We start from the raw sequence: 26,676 nt of genomic DNA on the forward strand, positions 1-26,676 counted from the left end.
TCAATAGATATTACATTGAATAGGAGGGAGGGAGGGAGGGGGTCAATAAAATTAATGTATATAAATTGTGGTGTACGTTTTTAATGAACAGTTTTTTTTTGTTGGTATTATTTAATTAAAATCAATAATCAATTTATTTTATTTTTGGGGATCCATTAATAATAACTATTTCTATATATATATATAATAGTAAATAATATTTTTAATTAATTAAATTTTAGACAAAAATTAATTTTAAATAAAATAAATAAATACTTTTAATAATTTTATTTTTTTTAACTAAATATTGATATTATTAACAATATAATTTAAATTTGAAATTTTTTTTGAACATGTGCATTTTTTATTTGGTCAAAATAAAATATGTAACGTTGTATATGAAGGGGTAATATACTATATATGTTTTTGTGTGTGATTTTTTGATTTTGAATAGTACTGTCAAAACCCATGAGTATATAATAACCCATGAAATTAAAAAAAAATCGATAAACAATAACAATAATAATAATAGACTTTATAAATGTATGGGTAATCTATAGTATACAGTAATACATGTTTTTATACTACAGTGTATATGTACAGTGTGTGTGTTATTTATAATGACATTGACATTGTAAAAATATATAATAATATTTATTATTATTATATAATCAACTAGCTAATAATAATAATAATAATTAAAAATGTGATTATTTTAATTGTAATATATTAAAAATAATCTATAGATATTTTTACACTTTTTATATGATACTCAATTTTTATTATCATACTCATTTTTTTTTTTTTTAAATTATAAATGATATAAATATTATTTTTTAAAAATTTTAATATATATATAAAATACCAGTGAATCTCCAAGTTTTTTATTAATAATTTTATATTTTTTATCATGTATTTGATAATTTGATCTGTCTAACTTTAATAATAATAATAATAATCATCATAAATTTTTTTTTAAAAAATACTAATTATATTTTTAATGTTTATATTGTAACCAAAGATTTTTTATAAAAATGTTTTTATTAAAACAAAATAATAATAATATGATATTATATACAGTATTAACTAAAACTTAAAAAATTTTGTTATAAAATTATTTTATTTTAAATATCATAATTGAATTGACAGTTTGCTACTTATTTTTGTTTTGTTTTTATTACTAATTGTTTTTAATAAGGAAGTGTAATATCATATATAAATAAATACTTAAATTTTAACCAAAAAAAAAATTAAAAATAATACATAGTTATTATTATAATTTAAAAAAAAATATTTGCGATATCATGTCTAATAAATAATTATTAATAATTAATAATAATTACAAGTGTTTTATATATATATATATATATATATATATATATAGACATAAATTTATTGATAATTATTATCAAAAATTTTTGTTTAATATTTTGTGTTTATTTAAAATTTCAAATTTAATTATCAATATATCATAAAAACCAAACAAACAAAAATTAATATATAATGTCTAATAATTATAATAACTATTTAAATGATTATTAGTAACTACACGTAGAGAAAAAAATAATTTTTTTTATAATTTTTTTCTCTCAGTGTATAATAATAATAATAATGAAAGATAATAGCAATTCGTGGCACACATTGAATGGCAAACAGTTAGCTATCGGTAAGTGTGATGATAATGATTGCAACAATTAACTTAGTTGACAGTCATTATTATTAATGTTGTAATAATTGTCTATAAATTAAATCCAAAACTTATTAATTGTTTTTTTTTGTTTTGATTTTTTGAATTTATATCATATATTGACAGCCATTCATAACTTTAGACACCAATCCAGACATTGTCTTGAGCTCTGTGTCGGCGATATTGTCGTCATTTTACAAGAATCTAATGGTATGACTGACGTCTCTCTCTCTCTTTCTCTCTCTGCCTCTCTTTCTCTCTCTCTCTCTCTCTGTCTCTGTCTCTCTCTGTCTCTCTCTCTGTCTCTCTCTCTGTCTCTCTCTCTGTCTCTCTCTCTGTCTCTCTTGATATCAATAAAAAAACACACATTTCTTCTTACAATTTGATCCACAATGTCATCAATTAGGTTGGTTTCGAGGATATTCCCAACGAAACTGTTGTAAAATTGGTATATTTCCCGCACATTATGTCCACATCAAGACTTATGGCGGCAAATATGATAACAAGAAATGGTAACCAAAAAAAAAACAAACAAAAAACATGAATTCAATGATATATCTCTTCTGTATGAATGGTATTAATTGATTGATTGATTTCGTGTTTCCTCAAACATAGTGATAACGGCTCACCGCTGGACGATCCGTTGGCCCGCGAAGTGGTGGCCACACTGCGCGAATGGCATCACAAATGGCGCGATCTGTATCTGAAACGAGACTATCATCGATTCGAGGCCATACGCGTAGCGATGGTCGAACTGATCGAATGGCGCAAACAACTGTTGTCGTCGTCGGTCACAACCACTACCACCTGTACGGCCGATATTGGCCGTACACTACGCCAGCAAATAGTCGGCAAACTTGACTGGGGTAACGATACACTCGGTCTGGATTTTGTTCCGCGGACGCCAACCGGCGAACCAGTTGAACCCGAATCGCGATCACCGCTGGAACTACTCGACGCTCATTTGGCACACTATTCCAGCGGCAGCGGTGGTGGTGGTGGTAGTTCATCGTCGGCCGACAGTGTCCACTCGCTATCGTTGAGTAGTATCGGCCGACATCTGCCCGACGTCAAGAATGTCAAGAAGAATCACTTTCTACTTCAGTTACGCGAAACTAATTTCAATGGCATCGATGATAGCAATCAAATTCAAATGGATTTTTCGCTATTCGATGGCAACGAATATCTGACCGAAAAGTTTTGCTACAAACCGAATGCCAAACTCAGCCGAGTTGTGTTTACCGATTTATCAGCCAAAACATTGGCCGCCAACGGTAGCGCCGGTAGCGGCAGCGGTGCCGACGGCCTGCAGCTTTGTGTCCAGGTTTGGCGTTTCGGTAAAATGTTTGTCAACGAACGATCGGGTAAATCGGTTCAGGGAACCGGCCATTTCAAACGGGCACTGGCCTTCAATATGGTACCGATTGCCGACCTGATCCGAGATTCGGACGTAGCGTTGAAACTCTACGAGGGAGATATGGCATCCAATTACGACATACTGGTGCGCAAACAGACCAATAAGCTGACCCATTGCCAGAACGCCTACATCAACATCAGCTGCAAACTGATGAGCGGCGATGAACTGCCGCCCCATTTGCTGGAAGCGCCCAACACTTGCGTAGCGTTGACCCGTAGTTTCGGCGACATTATAAGTGCCGGCCATTTTCGAAACGATTTCTATTTGTCCATCGAATCGGCCGAATTCGAAAAAAGCGGTAAAACAATACCGAAAAATATCGAAGTAACCACTTGTCTGGTTACCGACGAAGGCATACAGGATAAGGCCATCAGCAACGGTGTCAACGACGATAGGCATACCTATCATCGGTCGCATGTCTTGTATCACCAGAATTGTCCGAAACTTAGCGAACAAATGAAAGTCTATGTACCGCTGGACTTGTTCGAGGCCGCCCACATACGGTTCGAGTTTCGGCATTGTTCGTCGAAGGACAGGGACCGAAAACTACTGGGGTTTGCATTCCTACCGCTGGCCAATCCGATGGGCGCCTGTATACCCGACGGCGATCACGAACTCTATATCTACAAATGCGAAGACATCCGTAAATTGGATAACGTTAACGACTATATATTCATACCGTGGGGACCGAAGGACGCCCAGTGCGCCTCAACTTCGGGTTTGTTTGGCCGTTCACCGAAAGAGCTGTGTCACGTACGGACGTGTTTGGTATCGTCCAAACTCACCCAAAACAGTGATTTACTGTCGCTACTCAAATGGCGCCAGAATCCCGAAGCCGTTAACGATGCGCTTCAGCGGGTAATGCGAATACCCGGCGAAGAGTTGGTCAAATTTTTGGAGGACGTACTCGACGCTCTGTTTTCAATGTTTGCCAACAACGACGGCTCAACGACCAGCCATTCGGGACTAGTATTCAAAGTGTTGATCCATATATTCACTACGTTGGCTGAACCGAGATTCAGGAGCTACGAGCCGGCACTCGATGTCTACATTGAGTCCCAGTTTAGCGCAGCACTTGTCCACAAAGGGCTGATATCGTGTGTAAAACAATGCGCCGAAATGGTCGGCGATTCGCACAAACGCGAAGCCATATTGAAATGTATGCGCGTCTTGTCGTGGCTGATCAAATTTATTATACAGTCGAGGATATTGTTTACACGGGCCACTGGTCACAATGATGATAGCGATAGTTTTCGGTCGGATATGTTTGCACTGTACGGTTCGCTGAATCGGGTGCTTACTATCGAAACTAAAGGTATGATTAGAGATTACCGATAGATGTTTATTATGGATATGTTGCTGACCATTGTTGTGATTACCCCCCCCCCCCCCGACTAATTATAGGTCCGAGCGATGAAAGTATAACATCAATACAGGAGGCGATACTGGTGTCGATACCGATAACCTTTCCGCAGCTCATCAATGTCCTGAACGTTATGAATCTATCAAAACTAATCAAAATGATTATCAATTCGGTATTCGACGGTAACTATAAGATAATCGCTGCCAAACTGATGGTCATAAATGAAACGGTTAAATGTCGGACGATATGGACGGATGATGAATCCCGATTTGAACTGTTGGACACAGTTATCCGTCAACTGGTTCTGCATATTGTCGAAAAAGAGTCGCTACCAATACTCAGGCGTATTGTCATTGAATTGAGGCAAAACGGTAGCCAACGGGATACGGAAATGCTATCGATTGGTGCACTGGACGTAATGGTCGAACATATTATTGACTTATCGGAGATTAGCGGCCAAAACGATTCCGACTATTTATCACAATTTATCACTTGTTTTATATCACTGTTAGAGCGTATGAATGACACGGATTATATCCAACTGTTTGAAATCCGGTCACACCGTCAGCGAAAAGAGCTATTGTGTCATATTTTCGCGGCATTTCACGCAACACTGGCCCACTTTCCCGATCATTGGTCAGCGATGAAAATGACAGCCAATCGGGTCATACTATGCGCACTACAGGAGCTGTGCGCTATAATGAGCCGCGATTTCTTGGATCTAACTTTCGATGTACTGGTTTGGCGATCATTTTTTTCGTTGGCCATCAGTTTCCTAACCCAACGTACCCTTCAACTGGAATCCTATTCGCTGGCCAAACAAATGTCCATTTTGGATAACTACGGTCCCGATATGCGCGTACTGATGGGCTTCCAGTTGGTCGGCTGCTGGGATCAGTTGGGTTCCCTGAAAATCAATTTCATCCCGGCCCTGGTATCACCATTTTTGGAGGTAACACTGGTACCCGAAACTGATCTGCGGAAGGCAACGATTCCCATATTTTACGATATGATTAATGTCGAGTATAATTGTAATGGCAATTTCAAACAGGTTAGTTTAGTTATAATTACCGTAATTTTAACCCTAAATTTTTATTTATTAATACCCGATATTTTTTTTGTTTACACCCGATATATATATATATATATATGTTTAGGTCGAATGTGCGCTAATCGACAAAATCGATATACTGGTCAACAACGGTGCCGGCGATTCCGAATTTCGGGAATTGCTGTCAGCTATGTATGAATTAATTAATTAATTTTTTTTTAGTTTTTTTTAACTAAATATTTTTTAATTAAAAAATGTTGAAAAATAATTATCTAATTTTCTCTCTCTATTTCTACTATCAATTGCTATACAAAAATAAAACACATTATTACAGGAATAATGTTAAACAATTGTAAGACTCGTTTACTTTTATATCTCTCCCATCCCTCTCTCCCCTCCCATCCCCTCCCCCACAAACTTAATCCTATATTATATCTATTAATTATATATATATAATTTTTTTATTATTAATTAATTACCGGTTAATTTTTATTTTATTATTATTATTATTATTATTATTAGTCTAAACGAAAAACTAACACAATTGACGCCACTCTGGCGGGACGATGGCCACCGTTTTATCGGTTCACTATCGAAACTGTTGTCCCTATTGATCGACTACAGGACAGTCATGTCGGCCGATGGCGGCGATGGCGATTCGGTACTAATGTGTACGTATGCATTGTTACGATTTTATCGGGACGAAATATGTTCGGGTAATCGTACGGCGATTATGCTGAGGTATATTGAAAAACTATCGGCCCTACATATCCTACTGGGCAATTATGCCGAATCGGCATTTACACTACAGCTGCATACAAACCTACTGTCCTGGGAAGGGTCAGCGGAACTGGTGAAAAAAGAGCAACTATATCAGCAAATTATTGAATATTTTGATCGGGGCGCCTGCTGGGAGGAAGGTGTCCACGTGTGTAAGGAACTGGCACCGGTTTACGAGCGCCAGTATCAACTGGATAAGCTATCGCTAGTATTGAAAAGGCATGCCAATTTTTTGGATAAAATTTTAACGAAATTAAGGCCCGAAAACGAATATTTCAAAGTCGGTTTCTATGGCCTGGACTTTCCCGTATTTTTACAGGTAATGGTCCGGGGAGGACAGGGATGTGTGTGTGTGTGTGTGTTAATTGTTGTCCATTTTTTGTTTGTTTGCTTACCGTTAACCAGAATCGGGTATTCATATTTCGCGGACTCGAACTGGAAAAGATTGGCGCCTTCACTCAGCGCATCCAATCGGAGTTTCCCGCCGCTCAGCTGATGACCAAAAATATACCGCCCGACGACAGTATTACCGAAGCTCAGGCACAATGTATGTATAGATCTAATTAAAAATAAATAAACTATTGGTTTAATTACCGGTTTAGAAGTTTTAATGTTGTTGTTGTTGTTGTTTACGGGTATATAGATATTCAAATAGTGGCCGTCAAGCCGATTGCCGAACCGCCGTACATATCGAAATCAATGGACACTAACGGCGTCGGTAGTGGTTCATCGGTTCAGAATATGGTACCCGAACCGGCTCTTAGCTACTATAATACCAATTGTGTCCGCAAATTTATTTACGATCGACCCGTACAACGGGCACCGTTCGATCCGAACAATGAATTCAAATCCCTATGGATTGAACGAACCTGTTGTCAGATAGAGCATCGGCTGCCGGGTGTCCTACGGATGTTCGAAGTAGTGGCCACTCAGACCACTCAAGTATTGCCGATAGAGCACGCCTGCGAAACCATCGAGAATATGAATACCGAATTGTCGAAATTGATCTCAAATTTTACTTCGGATACAAAATACGAGTCAATATCGCCGCTATCGATGCGATTACAAGTAATTAAATGCCGATTATTTGATGAAAAAATTACCGATAATTAATTGATAATCACAAAATTTTTCTACGATTTTTAGGGTATCCTAGAGGCGGCTGTCAACGGTGGTGTTGCCAAATATATGGACGCATTTTTGATGCCAGCCTTTATTGCGGCCAATCCTAATCTGGCCGCACACGTTGTCCGACTGAAGTCGGGTATTGCACATCAGGTACGGATACTGGAAGGCGGTCTAACATTGCATGGCCGACTGGCACCGTTGGCCGTACGGCCACTGCATCAGCGACTGGTCGAACGATTTCAGACAATGCGGGCGCACATACATCAGTCAAACATCGATAGCCGGCCATCGATACTGTCGCAGCCGTTGCCACCGATTCCCGGCGGTGGCGGCGATACACACAAAAAGGCTGTACTGAACAGTGCGGCCGCAGCTTTTGCGGCCAACCCTATTGGCAGCAACGAAATGCTGGCAGTCTATGGCCATCAAATGCTAGACGAAAACATCTATTCCGTACCGCAAGATCAGGCCAACAATTGTTTGTCTCGGCCTCGAAGTGCCGGTTTCGAGAACGGAGGCGCCGCCCGAGTCCAACGATCCCGTTCTATACCCCGATCGCATCCAATCAATTCGGGTCTGAATACTATTCATTATTCATCGACAACATCCTCATCGTCAGCGTCATCGACGACCAGTACTAACACCAACACCAACAACAACAACAATACTGGTCCACCGTTACCGCCGCGTGCCTCGACATTGGAGCGCAATCATAGCCACAGTAGTACCGGCAGTAATTCGGACAGTAGGCCAGTACTGCCCCGACGGCAGCGCAAGTGTTCGACCGATTTGGAGTATAAGCTAATCGATATCGACATCGAAAGTATACCGTCGACGCCGACACTGTTGGCAGCTATCAAACGAGCGACACATTCGGCAACTGTCGACTACGGCAACATTGGCGGCGGCGGCGGCGGTACTACCGCTGATACTTCGGTGGTCAACAATAATAATAATAATCATCAAAACAATACTAGTCTTCTCGATTAAAACCTAACATACCTAACATTCCCCTCAAATTATTTTATTATATATATATGTTTGTATGAATTGATTTATTTTTATTTATTAATTTTAGTTTAAATATATAAATCAATTAATTAATTAATTAATTATTTTGTTTGTTTATTAATTATTTAAAATATTATTTTTTTTTTAAATTATAGATTATTATTATTATTATTAGATTTTTGATGTTTGAATTATAATTATTTAAGTTATTATTATTTTTTGATTGTTTTTTTTTTTAAATAAGTATTTTATACTATTTCAAGCTATTATATAATATATATATAATAAGCTATTTATATACTCAATATTTTTTTTAAATTTTTTATTTTGATGTAAATTTTTGTAATTGTAAAATTTTATTTATCTCCAGTATATAATATACTAGTAAATAGATTTTTTTATATATATATGTGTGTGATTTATTTTTTAATTATGTAATATTTAAAAATTATTATTGAATTTTTTTATATAAAATGTAAATTTTTCAAAAACTTTAAAAAAATATTGTATTTTTAGTTGATAACAGCAAAAATATTTTATATAAATATTTGTAATTAAAATATTAAGTGTAAGAATAATAATAATAATAATTTTAAAATAAATTAAACTTCAATCGATCAAATATGAAAAAAATTATTAATTAAATAATTTATTTATTATAATTTTATAATTTTCTCTATTTATTATTTCGTTACGTTATGTTTGGTTAATTTAGATAGGTTAGGATTAGATAAATTTTTTCAAATATTATATGTGATTTTTTACAGGTTTTAATTATTTGAGTTAGGTTAGGTTACGTTTGATAAATTTGCGTAATTTGTGCAAATCAACGTTATTTGTGTATATAGTGTACGTAATTTATGGATATACACGTCATTTGTAGATATCAACGTAATTTGTGTCTATAATAAGCGTAATTTATGTAAATTGACGTAATTAATTATTGTCACAGTAATTTATGGATATAAACATAATTTGTGTCTATAATAAACGTAATTTATGTAAATCAACGTAATTTATGAATATTAGCGTAATTTGCGGAAATCAACGTAATTTATTAATATCAAAATAATTTGTGTCTATAATAAACGTAATTTATGTAAATTGACATAATTAATTATTTTCAAAGTAATTTATGGATATAAACGTAATTTGTGTCTATAATAAACGTAATTTTTGTAAATCAACGTATTTTATGAATATTAACGTAATTTGTGGATATCAACGTCATTTGTAGATATCAACGTAATTTATGTAAATCAACGTAATTTGTAGATATCAACGAAATTTGTGTGTATCAACGTAATTTATGGATATCAACGTAATTTGTGGATATCAACGTAATTAGATTAGAGATTAGATTAGAGATTAGATTAGAGATTAGATTAGAGATTAGAGATTAGAGATTAGAGATTAGAGATTAGAGATTAGATGAGATAATACTAAATAAGTTTAACGTAATAATTCTTGTCATCGTAATTTATGAATATAAACGTAATTTGTGGATATCAACGTAATTTGTGTCTATAATAAATGTAATTTGTGTCTATAATAAACGTAATTTATGTAAATCAACGTAATTTGTGTCTATAATAAACGTAATTTATGTAAATCAGCGTAATTAATTGTCACCGTAATTTGTGTACAACGTCATTTGTGTTTATAATGTAAGTAATTTATAGTATTAATTATAATTTTATAAATGTTATTAATGATTCAATACAATTTAGTATAAGATAAATATATATAAAATTGTTTATTTTCCACTCTATACTACTGTATATACTACTTAATATTAAAAAATAATAAAATATTCTATAAATCATGTAATTCAGTAAAATATAAATCAAAAAATTTATTATTTAGTATTATTTAATTATTTTTACATTAAAAATTTTATATAAAGTATTTATATAATATGTGCTACTAAAAAATCAAAAACATTAATTATTTAGTTATTTTTATATTAAAAATTTTATATAATGGATTAACTTTTTTAATTTTTACACTATACTATTAATTATAATTTGTATAATTATAACTACTAATAATTTATATAATTATTACTACTAATAATTTGTGTATTACTTAATGTTTCAACAAAATAAAACTCAAAAATAATTGTCCATGATGCAACCCTAGAAAATTGAAAAATTTTAGACTATCTCACTTGTAAATAGTACTAATCAATCGATTTGATTACATAATCATTACAAACGTTATTACTGTCTCTGAAAATATTCTATTCATTGAATGTATTGTTAATTATATGGTTTATTGGGTACCAAATCATCGCTGTATTGACTGTATTCAGACAATACATTACATACTATATGTATGTATGGGTAAGCAATGCATCAAAAAATTATATTCCCATTTGTGCTAAAAAAAAATTATTTCCCGATTTTATTGCGGCGGCCAATCCTAATCTGGTCGCACACGTTGTCCGTACGGCCACTGCATCAGCGACTGGTCGAACGATTTCAGACAATGCGGGCGCACATACATCAGTCAAACATCGATAGCCGGCCATCGATACTGTCGCAGCCGTTGCCACCGATTCCCGGCGGTGGCGGCGATACACACAAAAAGGCTGTACTGAACAGTGCGGCCGCAGCTTTTGCGGCCAACCCTATTGGCAGCAACGAAATGCTGGCAGTCTATGGCCATCAAATGCTAGACGAAAACATCTATTCCGTACCGCAAGATCAGGCCAACAATTGTTTGTCTCGGCCTCGAAGTGCCGGTTTCGAGAACGGAGGCGCCGCCCGAGTCCAACGATCCCGTTCTATACCCCGATCGCATCCAATCAATTCGGGTCTGAATACTATTCATTATTCATCGACAACATCCTCATCGTCAGCGTCATCGACGACCAGTACTAACACCAACACCAACAACAACAATACTGGTCCACCGTTACCGCCGCGTGCCTCGACATTGGAGCGCAATCATAGCCACAGTAGTACCGGCAGTAATTCGGACAGTAGGCCAGTACTGCCCCGACGGCAGCGCAAGTGTTCGACCGATTTGGAGTATAAGCTAATCGATATCGACATCGAAAGTATACCGTCGACGCCGACACTGTTGGCAGCTATCAAACGAGCGACACATTCGGCAACTGTCGACTACGGCAACATTGGCGGCGGCGGCGGCGGTACTACCGCTGATACTTCGGTGGTCAACAATAATAATAATAATCATCAAAACAATACTAGTCTTCTCGATTAAAACCTAACATACCTAACATTCCCCTCAAATTATTTTATTATATATATATGTTTGTATGAATTGATTTATTTTTATTTATTAATTTTAGTTTAAATATATAAATCAATTAATTAATTAATTAATTATTTTGTTTGTTTATTAATTATTTAAAATATTATTTTTTTAAATTATAGATTATTATTATTATTATTAGATTTTTGATGTTTGAATTATAATTATTTAAGTTATTATTATTTTTTGATTGTTTTTTTTTTTAAATAAGTATTTTATACTATTTCAAGCTATTATATAATATATATATAATAAGCTATTTATATACTCAATATTTTTTTTAAATTTTTTATTTTGATGTAAATTTTTGTAATTGTAAAATTTTATTTATCTCCAGTATATAATATACTAGTAAATAGATTTTTTTATATATATATGTGTGTGATTTATTTTTTAATTATGTAATATTTAAAAATTATTATTGAATTTTTTTATATAAAATGTAAATTTTTCAAAAACTTTAAAAAAATATTGTATTTTTAGTTGATAACAGCAAAAATATTTTATATAAATATTTGTAATTAAAATATTAAGTGTAAGAATAATAATAATAATAATTTTAAAATAAATTAAACTTCAATCGATCAAATATGAAAAAAATTATTAATTAAATAATTTATTTATTATAATTTTATAATTTTCTCTATTTATTATTTCGTTACGTTATGTTTGGTTAATTTAGATAGGTTAGGATTAGATAAATTTTTTCAAATATTATATGTGATTTTTTACAGGTTTTAATTATTTGAGTTAGGTTAGGTTACGTTTGATAAATTTGCGTAATTTGTGCAAATCAACGTTATTTGTGTATATAGTGTACGTAATTTATGGATATACACGTCATTTGTAGATATCAACGTAATTTGTGTCTATAATAAGCGTAATTTATGTAAATTGACGTAATTAATTATTGTCACAGTAATTTATGGATATAAACATAATTTGTGTCTATAATAAACGTAATTTATGTAAATCAACGTAATTTATGAATATTAGCGTAATTTGCGGAAATCAACGTAATTTATTAATATCAAAATAATTTGTGTCTATAATAAACGTAATTTATGTAAATTGACATAATTAATTATTTTCAAAGTAATTTATGGATATAAACGTAATTTGTGTCTATAATAAACGTAATTTTTGTAAATCAACGTATTTTATGAATATTAACGTAATTTGTGGATATCAACGTCATTTGTAGATATCAACGTAATTTATGTAAATCAACGTAATTTGTAGATATCAACGAAATTTGTGTGTATCAACGTAATTTATGGATATCAACGTAATTTGTGGATATCAACGTAATTAGATTAGAGATTAGATTAGAGATTAGATTAGAGATTAGATTAGAGATTAGAGATTAGAGATTAGAGATTAGAGATTAGAGATTAGATGAGATAATACTAAATAAGTTTAACGTAATAATTCTTGTCATCGTAATTTATGAATATAAACGTAATTTGTGGATATCAACGTAATTTGTGTCTATAATAAATGTAATTTGTGTCTATAATAAACGTAATTTATGTAAATCAACGTAATTTGTGTCTATAATAAACGTAATTTATGTAAATCAGCGTAATTAATTGTCACCGTAATTTGTGTACAACGTCATTTGTGTTTATAATGTAAGTAATTTATAGTATTAATTATAATTTTATAAATGTTATTAATGATTCAATACAATTTAGTATAAGATAAATATATATAAAATTGTTTATTTTCCACTCTATACTACTGTATATACTACTTAATATTAAAAAATAATAAAATATTCTATAAATCATGTAATTCAGTAAAATATAAATCAAAAAATTTATTATTTAGTATTATTTAATTATTTTTACATTAAAAATTTTATATAAAGTATTTATATAATATGTGCTACTAAAAAATCAAAAACATTAATTATTTAGTTATTTTTATATTAAAAATTTTATATAATGGATTAACTTTTTTAATTTTTACACTATACTATTAATTATAATTTGTATAATTATAACTACTAATAATTTATATAATTATTACTACTAATAATTTGTGTATTACTTAATGTTTCAACAAAATAAAACTCAAAAATAATTGTCCATGATGCAACCCTAGAAAATTGAAAAATTTTAGACTATCTCACTTGTAAATAGTACTAATCAATCGATTTGATTACATAATCATTACAAACGTTATTACTGTCTCTGAAAATATTCTATTCATTGAATGTATTGTTAATTATATGGTTTATTGGGTACCAAATCATCGCTGTATTGACTGTATTCAGACAATACATTACATACTATATGTATGTATGGGTAAGCAATGCATCAAAAAATTATATTCCCATTTGTGCTAAAAAAAATTATTTCCCGATTTTATTGCGGCGGCCAATCCTAATCTGGTCGCACACGTTGTCCGTACGGCCACTGCATCAGCGACTGGTCGAACGATTTCAGACAATGCGGGCGCACATACATCAGTCAAACATCGATAGCCGGCCATCGATACTGTCGCAGCCGTTGCCACCGATTCCCGGCGGTGGCGGCGATACACACAAAAAGGCTGTACTGAACAGTGCGGCCGCAGCTTTTGCGGCCAACCCTATTGGCAGCAACGAAATGCTGGCAGTCTATGGCCATCAAATGCTAGACGAAAACATCTATTCCGTACCGCAAGATCAGGCCAACAATTGTTTGTCTCGGCCTCGAAGTGCCGGTTTCGAGAACGGAGGCGCCGCCCGAGTCCAACGATCCCGTTCTATACCCCGATCGCATCCAATCAATTCGGGTCTGAATACTATTCATTATTCATCGACAACATCCTCATCGTCAGCGTCATCGACGACCAGTACTAACACCAACACCAACAACAACAATACTGGTCCACCGTTACCGCCGCGTGCCTCGACATTGGAGCGCAATCATAGCCACAGTAGTACCGGCAGTAATTCGGACAGTAGGCCAGTACTGCCCCGACGGCAGCGCAAGTGTTCGACCGATTTGGAGTATAAGCTAATCGATATCGACATCGAAAGTATACCGTCGACGCCGACACTGTTGGCAGCTATCAAACGAGCGACACATTCGGCAACTGTCGACTACGGCAACATTGGCGGCGGCGGCGGCGGTACTACCGCTGATACTTCGGTGGTCAACAATAATAATAATAATCATCAAAACAATACTAGTCTTCTCGATTAAAACCTAACATACCTAACATTCCCCTCAAATTATTTTATTATATATATATGTTTGTATGAATTGATTTATTTTTATTTATTAATTTTAGTTTAAATATATAAATCAATTAATTAATTAATTAATTATTTTGTTTGTTTATTAATTATTTAAAATATTATTTTTTTTTAAATTATAGATTATTATTATTATTATTAGATTTTTGATGTTTGAATTATAATTATTTAAGTTATTATTATTTTTTGATTGTTTTTTTTTTTAAATAAGTATTTTATACTATTTCAAGCTATTATATAATATATATATAATAAGCTATTTATATACTCAATATTTTTTTTAAATTTTTTATTTTGATGTAAATTTTTGTAATTGTAAAATTTTATTTATCTCCAGTATATAATATACTAGTAAATAGATTTTTTTATATATATATGTGTGTGATTTATTTTTTAATTATGTAATATTTAAAAATTATTATTGAATTTTTTTATATAAAATGTAAATTTTTCAAAAACTTTAAAAAAATATTGTATTTTTAGTTGATAACAGCAAAAATATTTTATATAAATATTTGTAATTAAAATATTAAGTGTAAGAATAATAATAATAATAATTTTAAAATAAATTAAACTTCAATCGATCAAATATGAAAAAAATTATTAATTAAATAATTTATTTATTATAATTTTATAATTTTCTCTATTTATTATTTCGTTACGTTATGTTTGGTTAATTTAGATAGGTTAGGATTAGATAAATTTTTTCAAATATTATATGTGATTTTTTACAGGTTTTAATTATTTGAGTTAGGTTAGGTTACGTTTGATAAATTTGCGTAATTTGTGCAAATCAACGTTATTTGTGTATATAGTGTACGTAATTTATGGATATACACGTCATTTGTAGATATCAACGTAATTTGTGTCTATAATAAGCGTAATTTATGTAAATTGACGTAATTAATTATTGTCACAGTAATTTATGGATATAAACATAATTTGTGTCTATAATAAACGTAATTTATGTAAATCAACGTAATTTATGAATATTAGCGTAATTTGCGGAAATCAACGTAATTTATTAATATCAAAATAATTTGTGTCTATAATAAACGTAATTTATGTAAATTGACATAATTAATTATTTTCAAAGTAATTTATGGATATAAACGTAATTTGTGTCTATAATAAACGTAATTTTTGTAAATCAACGTATTTTATGAATATTAACGTAATTTGTGGATATCAACGTCATTTGTAGATATCAACGTAATTTATGTAAATCAACGTAATTTGTAGATATCAACGAAATTTGTGTGTATCAACGTAATTTATGGATATCAACGTAATTTGTGGATATCAACGTAATTAGATTAGAGATTAGATTAGAGATTAGATTAGAGATTAGATTAGAGATTAGAGATTAGAGATTAGAGATTAGAGATTAGAGATTAGATGAGATAATACTAAATAAGTTTAACGTAATAATTCTTGTCATCGTAATTTATGAATATAAACGTAATTTGTGGATATCAACGTAATTTGTGTCTATAATAAATGTAATTTGTGTCTATAATAAACGTAATTTATGTAAATCAACGTAATTTGTGTCTATAATAAACGTAATTTATGTAAATCAGCGTAATTAATTGTCACCGTAATTTGTGTACAACGTCATTTGTGTTTATAATGTAAGTAATTTATAGTATTAATTATAATTTTATAAATGTTATTAATGATTCAATACAATTTAGTATAAGATAAATATATATAAAATTGTTTATTTTCCACTCTATACTACTGTATATACTACTTAATATTAAAAAATAATAAAATATTCTATAAATCATGTAATTCAGTAAAATATAAATCAAAAAATTTATTATTTAGTATTATTTAATTATTTTTACATTAAAAATTTTATATAAAGTATTTATATAATATGTGCTACTAAAAAATCAAAAACATTAATTATTTAGTTATTTTTATATTAAAAATTTTATATAATGGATTAACTTTTTTAATTTTTACACTATACTATTAATTATAATTTGTATAATTATAACTACTAATAATTTATATAATTATTACTACTAATAATTTGTGTATTACTTAATGTTTCAACAAAATAAAACTCAAAAATAATTGTCCATGATGCAACCCTAGAAAATTGAAAAATTTTAGACTATCTCACTTGTAAATAGTACTAATCAATCGATTTGATTACATAATCATTACAAACGTTATTACTGTCTCTGAAAATATTCTATTCATTGAATGTATTGTTAATTATATGGTTTATTGGGTACCAAATCATCGCTGTATTGACTGTATTCAGACAATACATTACATACTATATGTATGTATGGGTAAGCAATGCATCAAAAAATTATATTCCCATTTGTGCTAAAAAAAATTATTTCCCGATTTTATTGCGGCGGCCAATCCTAATCTGGTCGCACACGTTGTCCGTACGGCCACTGCATCAGCGACTGGTCGAACGATTTCAGACAATGCGGGCGCACATACATCAGTCAAACATCGATAGCCGGCCATCGATACTGTCGCAGCCGTTGCCACCGATTCCCGGCGGTGGCGGCGATACACACAAAAAGGCTGTACTGAACAGTGCGGCCGCAGCTTTTGCGGCCAACCCTATTGGCAGCAACGAAATGCTGGCAGTCTATGGCCATCAAATGCTAGACGAAAACATCTATTCCGTACCGCAAGATCAGGCCAACAATTGTTTGTCTCGGCCTCGAAGTGCCGGTTTCGAGAACGGAGGCGCCGCCCGAGTCCAACGATCCCGTTCTATACCCCGATCGCATCCAATCAATTCGGGTCTGAATACTATTCATTATTCATCGACAACATCCTCATCGTCAGCGTCATCGACGACCAGTACTAACACCAACACCAACAACAACAATACTGGTCCACCGTTACCGCCGCGTGCCTCGACATTGGAGCGCAATCATAGCCACAGTAGTACCGGCAGTAATTCGGACAGTAGGCCAGTACTGCCCCGACGGCAGCGCAAGTGTTCGACCGATTTGGAGTATAAGCTAATCGATATCGACATCGAAAGTATACCGTCGACGCCGACACTGTTGGCAGCTATCAAACGAGCGACACATTCGGCAACTGTCGACTACGGCAACATTGGCGGCGGCGGCGGCGGTACTACCGCTGATACTTCGGTGGTCAACAATAATAATAATAATCATCAAAACAATACTAGTCTTCTCGATTAAAACCTAACATACCTAACATTCCCCTCAAATTATTTTATTATATATATATGTTTGTATGAATTGATTTATTTTTATTTATTAATTTTAGTTTAAATATATAAATCAATTAATTAATTAATTAATTATTTTGTTTGTTTATTAATTATTTAAAATATTATTTTTTTTAAATTATAGATTATTATTATTATTATTAGATTTTTGATGTTTGAATTATAATTATTTAAGTTATTATTATTTTTTGATTGTTTTTTTTTTTAAATAAGTATTTTATACTATTTCAAGCTATTATATAATATATATATAATAAGCTATTTATATACTCAATATTTTTTTTAAATTTTTTATTTTGATGTAAATTTTTGTAATTGTAAAATTTTATTTATCTCCAGTATATAATATACTAGTAAATAGATTTTTTTATATATATATGTGTGTGATTTATTTTTTAATTATGTAATATTTAAAAATTATTATTGAATTTTTTTATATAAAATGTAAATTTTTCAAAAACTTTAAAAAAATATTGTATTTTTAGTTGATAACAGCAAAAATATTTTATATAAATATTTGTAATTAAAATATTAAGTGTAAGAATAATAATAATAATAATTTTAAAATAAATTAAACTTCAATCGATCAAATATGAAAAAAATTATTAATTAAATAATTTATTTATTATAATTTTATAATTTTCTCTATTTATTATTTCGTTACGTTATGTTTGGTTAATTTAGATAGGTTAGGATTAGATAAATTTTTTCAAATATTATATGTGATTTTTTACAGGTTTTAATTATTTGAGTTAGGTTAGGTTACGTTTGATAAATTTGCGTAATTTGTGCAAATCAACGTTATTTGTGTATATAGTGTACGTAATTTATGGATATACACGTCATTTGTAGATATCAACGTAATTTGTGTCTATAATAAGCGTAATTTATGTAAATTGACGTAATTAATTATTGTCACAGTAATTTATGGATATAAACATAATTTGTGTCTATAATAAACGTAATTTATGTAAATCAACGTAATTTATGAATATTAGCGTAATTTGCGGAAATCAACGTAATTTATTAATATCAAAATAATTTGTGTCTATAATAAACGTAATTTATGTAAATTGACATAATTAATTATTTTCAAAGTAATTTATGGATATAAACGTAATTTGTGTCTATAATAAACGTAATTTTTGTAAATCAACGTATTTTATGAATATTAACGTAATTTGTGGATATCAACGTCATTTGTAGATATCAACGTAATTTATGTAAATCAACGTAATTTGTAGATATCAACGAAATTTGTGTGTATCAACGTAATTTATGGATATCAACGTAATTTGTGGATATCAACGTAATTAGATTAGAGATTAGATTAGAGATTAGATTAGAGATTAGATTAGAGATTAGAGATTAGAGATTAGAGATTAGAGATTAGAGATTAGATGAGATAATACTAAATAAGTTTAACGTAATAATTCTTGTCATCGTAATTTATGAATATAAACGTAATTTGTGGATATCAACGTAATTTGTGTCTATAATAAATGTAATTTGTGTCTATAATAAACGTAATTTATGTAAATCAACGTAATTTGTGTCTATAATAAACGTAATTTATGTAAATCAGCGTAATTAATTGTCACCGTAATTTGTGTACAACGTCATTTGTGTTTATAATGTAAGTAATTTATAGTATTAATTATAATTTTATAAATGTTATTAATGATTCAATACAATTTAGTATAAGATAAATATATATAAAATTGTTTATTTTCCACTCTATACTACTGTATATACTACTTAATATTAAAAAATAATAAAATATTCTATAAATCATGTAATTCAGTAAAATATAAATCAAAAAATTTATTATTTAGTATTATTTAATTATTTTTACATTAAAAATTTTATATAAAGTATTTATATAATATGTGCTACTAAAAAATCAAAAACATTAATTATTTAGTTATTTTTATATTAAAAATTTTATATAATGGATTAACTTTTTTAATTTTTACACTATACTATTAATTATAATTTGTATAATTATAACTACTAATAATTTATATAATTATTACTACTAATAATTTGTGTATTACTTAATGTTTCAACAAAATAAAACTCAAAAATAATTGTCCATGATGCAACCCTAGAAAATTGAAAAATTTTAGACTATCTCACTTGTAAATAGTACTAATCAATCGATTTGATTACATAATCATTACAAACGTTATTACTGTCTCTGAAAATATTCTATTCATTGAATGTATTGTTAATTATATGGTTTATTGGGTACCAAATCATCGCTGTATTGACTGTATTCAGACAATACATTACATACTATATGTATGTATGGGTAAGCAATGCATCAAAAAATTATATTCCCATTTGTGCTAAAAAAAAATTATTTCCCGATTTTATTGCGGCGGCCAATCCTAATCTGGTCGCACACGTTGTCCGTACGGCCACTGCATCAGCGACTGGTCGAACGATTTCAGACAATGCGGGCGCACATACATCAGTCAAACATCGATAGCCGGCCATCGATACTGTCGCAGCCGTTGCCACCGATTCCCGGCGGTGGCGGCGATACACACAAAAAGGCTGTACTGAACAGTGCGGCCGCAGCTTTTGCGGCCAACCCTATTGGCAGCAACGAAATGCTGGCAGTCTATGGCCATCAAATGCTAGACGAAAACATCTATTCCGTACCGCAAGATCAGGCCAACAATTGTTTGTCTCGGCCTCGAAGTGCCGGTTTCGAGAACGGAGGCGCCGCCCGAGTCCAACGATCCCGTTCTATACCCCGATCGCATCCAATCAATTCGGGTCTGAATACTATTCATTATTCATCGACAACATCCTCATCGTCAGCGTCATCGACGACCAGTACTAACACCAACACCAACAACAACAATACTGGTCCACCGTTACCGCCGCGTGCCTCGACATTGGAGCGCAATCATAGCCACAGTAGTACCGGCAGTAATTCGGACAGTAGGCCAGTACTGCCCCGACGGCAGCGCAAGTGTTCGACCGATTTGGAGTATAAGCTAATCGATATCGACATCGAAAGTATACCGTCGACGCCGACACTGTTGGCAGCTATCAAACGAGCGACACATTCGGCAACTGTCGACTACGGCAACATTGGCGGCGGCGGCGGCGGTACTACCGCTGATACTTCGGTGGTCAACAATAATAATAATAATCATCAAAACAATACTAGTCTTCTCGATTAAAACCTAACATACCTAACATTCCCCTCAAATTATTTTATTATATATATATGTTTGTATGAATTGATTTATTTTTATTTATTAATTTTAGTTTAAATATATAAATCAATTAATTAATTAATTAATTATTTTGTTTGTTTATTAATTATTTAAAATATTATTTTTTTTTAAATTATAGATTATTATTATTATTATTAGATTTTTGATGTTTGAATTATAATTATTTAAGTTATTATTATTTTTTGATTGTTTTTTTTTTTAAATAAGTATTTTATACTATTTCAAGCTATTATATAATATATATATAATAAGCTATTTATATACTCAATATTTTTTTTAAATTTTTTATTTTGATGTAAATTTTTGTAATTGTAAAATTTTATTTATCTCCAGTATATAATATACTAGTAAATAGATTTTTTTATATATATATGTGTGTGATTTATTTTTTAATTATGTAATATTTAAAAATTATTATTGAATTTTTTTATATAAAATGTAAATTTTTCAAAAACTTTAAAAAAATATTGTATTTTTAGTTGATAACAGCAAAAATATTTTATATAAATATTTGTAATTAAAATATTAAGTGTAAGAATAATAATAATAATAATTTTAAAATAAATTAAACTTCAATCGATCAAATATGAAAAAAATTATTAATTAAATAATTTATTTATTATAATTTTATAATTTTCTCTATTTATTATTTCGTTACGTTATGTTTGGTTAATTTAGATAGGTTAGGATTAGATAAATTTTTTCAAATATTATATGTGATTTTTTACAGGTTTTAATTATTTGAGTTAGGTTAGGTTACGTTTGATAAATTTGCGTAATTTGTGCAAATCAACGTTATTTGTGTATATAGTGTACGTAATTTATGGATATACACGTCATTTGTAGATATCAACGTAATTTGTGTCTATAATAAGCGTAATTTATGTAAATTGACGTAATTAATTATTGTCACAGTAATTTATGGATATAAACATAATTTGTGTCTATAATAAACGTAATTTATGTAAATCAACGTAATTTATGAATATTAGCGTAATTTGCGGAAATCAACGTAATTTATTAATATCAAAATAATTTGTGTCTATAATAAACGTAATTTATGTAAATTGACATAATTAATTATTTTCAAAGTAATTTATGGATATAAACGTAATTTGTGTCTATAATAAACGTAATTTTTGTAAATCAACGTATTTTATGAATATTAACGTAATTTGTGGATATCAACGTCATTTGTAGATATCAACGTAATTTATGTAAATCAACGTAATTTGTAGATATCAACGAAATTTGTGTGTATCAACGTAATTTATGGATATCAACGTAATTTGTGGATATCAACGTAATTAGATTAGAGATTAGATTAGAGATTAGATTAGAGATTAGATTATTAGAGATTAGAGATTAGAGATTAGAGATTAGAGATTAGAGATTAGATGAGATAATACTAAATAAGTTTAACGTAATAATTCTTGTCATCGTAATTTATGAATATAAACGTAATTTGTGGATATCAACGTAATTTGTGTCTATAATAAATGTAATTTGTGTCTATAATAAACGTAATTTATGTAAATCAACGTAATTTGTGTCTATAATAAACGTAATTTATGTAAATCAGCGTAATTAATTGTCACCGTAATTTGTGTACAACGTCATTTGTGTTTATAATGTAAGTAATTTATAGTATTAATTATAATTTTATAAATGTTATTAATGATTCAATACAATTTAGTATAAGATAAATATATATAAAATTGTTTATTTTCCACTCTATACTACTGTATATACTACTTAATATTAAAAAATAATAAAATATTCTATAAATCATGTAATTCAGTAAAATATAAATCAAAAAATTTATTATTTAGTATTATTTAATTATTTTTACATTAAAAATTTTATATAAAGTATTTATATAATATGTGCTACTAAAAAATCAAAAACATTAATTATTTAGTTATTTTTATATTAAAAATTTTATATAATGGATTAACTTTTTTAATTTTTACACTATACTATTAATTATAATTTGTATAATTATAACTACTAATAATTTATATAATTATTACTACTAATAATTTGTGTATTACTTAATGTTTCAACAAAATAAAACTCAAAAATAATTGTCCATGATGCAACCCTAGAAAATTGAAAAATTTTAGACTATCTCACTTGTAAATAGTACTAATCAATCGATTTGATTACATAATCGATTGTAAACTAATTATTACTGTCTCTGAAAATATTCTATTCATTGAATGTATTGTTAATTATATGGTTTATTGGGTACCAAATCATCGCTGTATTGACTGTATTCAGACAATACATTACATACTATATGTATGTATGGGTAAGCAATGCATCAAAAAATTATATTCCCATTTGTGCTAAAAAAAATTATTTCCCGATTTTATTGCGGCGGCCAATCCTAATCTGGTCGCACACGTTGTCCGTACGGCCACTGCATCAGCGACTGGTCGAACGATTTCAGACAATGCGGGCGCACATACATCAGTCAAACATCGATAGCCGGCCATCGATACTGTCGCAGCCGTTGCCACCGATTCCCGGCGGTGGCGGCGATACACACAAAAAGGCTGTACTGAACAGTGCGGCCGCAGCTTTTGCGGCCAACCCTATTGGCAGCAACGAAATGCTGGCAGTCTATGGCCATCAAATGCTAGACGAAAACATCTATTCCGTACCGCAAGATCAGGCCAACAATTGTTTGTCTCGGCCTCGAAGTGCCGGTTTCGAGAACGGAGGCGCCGCCCGAGTCCAACGATCCCGTTCTATACCCCGATCGCATCCAATCAATTCGGGTCTGAATACTATTCATTATTCATCGACAACATCCTCATCGTCAGCGTCATCGACGACCAGTACTAACACCAACACCAACAACAACAATACTGGTCCACCGTTACCGCCGCGTGCCTCGACATTGGAGCGCAATCATAGCCACAGTAGTACCGGCAGTAATTCGGACAGTAGGCCAGTACTGCCCCGACGGCAGCGCAAGTGTTCGACCGATTTGGAGTATAAGCTAATCGATATCGACATCGAAAGTATACCGTCGACGCCGACACTGTTGGCAGCTATCAAACGAGCGACACATTCGGCAACTGTCGACTACGGCAACATTGGCGGCGGCGGCGGCGGTACTACCGCTGATACTTCGGTGGTCAACAATAATAATAATAATCATCAAAACAATACTAGTCTTCTCGATTAAAACCTAACATACCTAACATTCCCCTCAAATTATTTTATTATATATATATGTTTGTATGAATTGATTTATTTTTATTTATTAATTTTAGTTTAAATATATAAATCAATTAATTAATTAATTAATTATTTTGTTTGTTTATTAATTATTTAAAATATTATTTTTTTTTTAAATTATAGATTATTATTATTATTATTAGATTTTTGATGTTTGAATTATAATTATTTAAGTTATTATTATTTTTTGATTGTTTTTTTTTTTAAATAAGTATTTTATACTATTTCAAGCTATTATATAATATATATATAATAAGCTATTTATATACTCAATATTTTTTTTAAATTTTTTATTTTGATGTAAATTTTTGTAATTGTAAAATTTTATTTATCTCCAGTATATAATATACTAGTAAATAGATTTTTTTATATATATATGTGTGTGATTTATTTTTTAATTATGTAATATTTAAAAATTATTATTGAATTTTTTTATATAAAATGTAAATTTTTCAAAAACTTTAAAAAAATATTGTATTTTTAGTTGATAACAGCAAAAATATTTTATATAAATATTTGTAATTAAAATATTAAGTGTAAGAATAATAATAATAATAATTTTAAAATAAATTAAACTTCAATCGATCAAATATGAAAAAAATTATTAATTAAATAATTTATTTATTATAATTTTATAATTTTCTCTATTTATTATTTCGTTACGTTATGTTTGGTTAATTTAGATAGGTTAGGATTAGATAAATTTTTTCAAATATTATATGTGATTTTTTACAGGTTTTAATTATTTGAGTTAGGTTAGGTTACGTTTGATAAATTTGCGTAATTTGTGCAAATCAACGTTATTTGTGTATATAGTGTACGTAATTTATGGATATACACGTCATTTGTAGATATCAACGTAATTTGTGTCTATAATAAGCGTAATTTATGTAAATTGACGTAATTAATTATTGTCACAGTAATTTATGGATATAAACATAATTTGTGTCTATAATAAACGTAATTTATGTAAATCAACGTAATTTATGAATATTAGCGTAATTTGCGGAAATCAACGTAATTTATTAATATCAAAATAATTTGTGTCTATAATAAACGTAATTTATGTAAATTGACATAATTAATTATTTTCAAAGTAATTTATGGATATAAACGTAATTTGTGTCTATAATAAACGTAATTTTTGTAAATCAACGTATTTTATGAATATTAACGTAATTTGTGGATATCAACGTCATTTGTAGATATCAACGTAATTTATGTAAATCAACGTAATTTGTAGATATCAACGAAATTTGTGTGTATCAACGTAATTTATGGATATCAACGTAATTTGTGGATATCAACGTAATTAGATTAGATTAGAGATTAGATTAGAGATTAGATTAGATTAGATTAGAGATTAGAGATTAGAGATTAGAGATTAGAGATTAGAGATTAGAGATTAGATGAGATAATACTAAATAAGTTTAACGTAATAATTCTTGTCATCGTAATTTATGAATATAAACGTAATTTGTGGATATCAACGTAATTTGTGTCTATAATAAATGTAATTTGTGTCTATAATAAACGTAATTTATGTAAATCAACGTAATTTGTGTCTATAATAAACGTAATTTATGTAAATCAGCGTAATTAATTGTCACCGTAATTTGTGTACAACGTCATTTGTGTTTATAATGTAAGTAATTTATAGTATTAATTATAATTTTATAAATGTTATTAATGATTCAATACAATTTAGTATAAGATAAATATATATAAAATTGTTTATTTTCCACTCTATACTACTGTATATACTACTTAATATTAAAAAATAATAAAATATTCTATAAATCATGTAATTCAGTAAAATATAAATCAAAAAATTTATTATTTAGTATTATTTAATTATTTTTACATTAAAAATTTTATATAAAGTATTTATATAATATGTGCTACTAAAAAATCAAAAACATTAATTATTTAGTTATTTTTATATTAAAAATTTTATATAATGGATTAACTT

General features: G+C 29.8%; 6 protein-coding genes across 6 annotated transcripts; all 6 read left to right on the forward strand.

Annotated features, from left to right (window-relative positions):
* Window positions 1-1,590: 1,590 nt before the first annotated feature.
* Window positions 1,591-8,420, forward strand: LOC128957239 (dedicator of cytokinesis protein 3-like). Its single transcript, XM_054302973.1, has 11 exons — window positions 1,591-1,645; window positions 1,793-1,876; window positions 2,073-2,178; window positions 2,282-4,398; window positions 4,488-5,497; window positions 5,604-5,689; window positions 5,832-5,849; window positions 6,020-6,596; window positions 6,683-6,824; window positions 6,921-7,345; window positions 7,424-8,420. Exons 1-11 carry the CDS (start codon window positions 1,591-1,593, stop codon window positions 8,393-8,395), a joined length of 5,592 nt encoding a protein of 1,863 aa, XP_054158948.1. The 3' UTR covers window positions 8,396-8,420.
* A 2,200-nt stretch (window positions 8,421-10,620) lies between these two features.
* LOC128957275 (probable myosin light chain kinase DDB_G0279831) lies at window positions 10,621-11,672 on the forward strand. Its single transcript, XM_054303011.1, has 2 exons — window positions 10,621-10,761; window positions 10,883-11,672. Exons 1-2 carry the CDS (start codon window positions 10,750-10,752, stop codon window positions 11,645-11,647), a joined length of 777 nt encoding a protein of 258 aa, XP_054158986.1. The 5' UTR covers window positions 10,621-10,749; the 3' UTR covers window positions 11,648-11,672.
* Window positions 11,673-13,869: 2,197 nt separating this feature from the next.
* Window positions 13,870-14,920, forward strand: LOC128957276 (probable myosin light chain kinase DDB_G0279831). Its single transcript, XM_054303012.1, has 2 exons — window positions 13,870-14,010; window positions 14,131-14,920. The coding sequence occupies exons 1-2, from the start codon at window positions 13,999-14,001 to the stop codon at window positions 14,893-14,895; spliced, it is 777 nt and encodes a 258-aa protein (XP_054158987.1). The 5' UTR covers window positions 13,870-13,998; the 3' UTR covers window positions 14,896-14,920.
* Window positions 14,921-17,119: 2,199 nt separating this feature from the next.
* Window positions 17,120-18,170, forward strand: LOC128957263 (probable myosin light chain kinase DDB_G0279831). The gene is made up of 2 exons (XM_054302998.1): window positions 17,120-17,260; window positions 17,381-18,170. Exons 1-2 carry the CDS (start codon window positions 17,249-17,251, stop codon window positions 18,143-18,145), a joined length of 777 nt encoding a protein of 258 aa, XP_054158973.1. The 5' UTR covers window positions 17,120-17,248; the 3' UTR covers window positions 18,146-18,170.
* A 2,198-nt stretch (window positions 18,171-20,368) lies between these two features.
* On the forward strand, window positions 20,369-21,420 carry LOC128957261 (probable myosin light chain kinase DDB_G0279831). The gene is made up of 2 exons (XM_054302996.1): window positions 20,369-20,509; window positions 20,631-21,420. Exons 1-2 carry the CDS (start codon window positions 20,498-20,500, stop codon window positions 21,393-21,395), a joined length of 777 nt encoding a protein of 258 aa, XP_054158971.1. The 5' UTR covers window positions 20,369-20,497; the 3' UTR covers window positions 21,396-21,420.
* A 2,227-nt stretch (window positions 21,421-23,647) lies between these two features.
* LOC128957264 (probable myosin light chain kinase DDB_G0279831) lies at window positions 23,648-24,676 on the forward strand. The gene is made up of 2 exons (XM_054302999.1): window positions 23,648-23,766; window positions 23,887-24,676. The coding sequence occupies exons 1-2, from the start codon at window positions 23,755-23,757 to the stop codon at window positions 24,649-24,651; spliced, it is 777 nt and encodes a 258-aa protein (XP_054158974.1). The 5' UTR covers window positions 23,648-23,754; the 3' UTR covers window positions 24,652-24,676.
* The last annotated feature ends 2,000 nt before the right edge of the window (window positions 24,677-26,676 follow it).

The sequence above is a fragment of the Oppia nitens genome, unplaced genomic scaffold (assembly GCF_028296485.1).
Source record: "Oppia nitens isolate AA-2021 unplaced genomic scaffold, nextdenovo-longstitch-racon4-pilon3 scaffold39_pilon_pilon_pilon, whole genome shotgun sequence".
Taxonomy (NCBI): domain Eukaryota; kingdom Metazoa; phylum Arthropoda; class Arachnida; order Sarcoptiformes; family Oppiidae; genus Oppia; species Oppia nitens.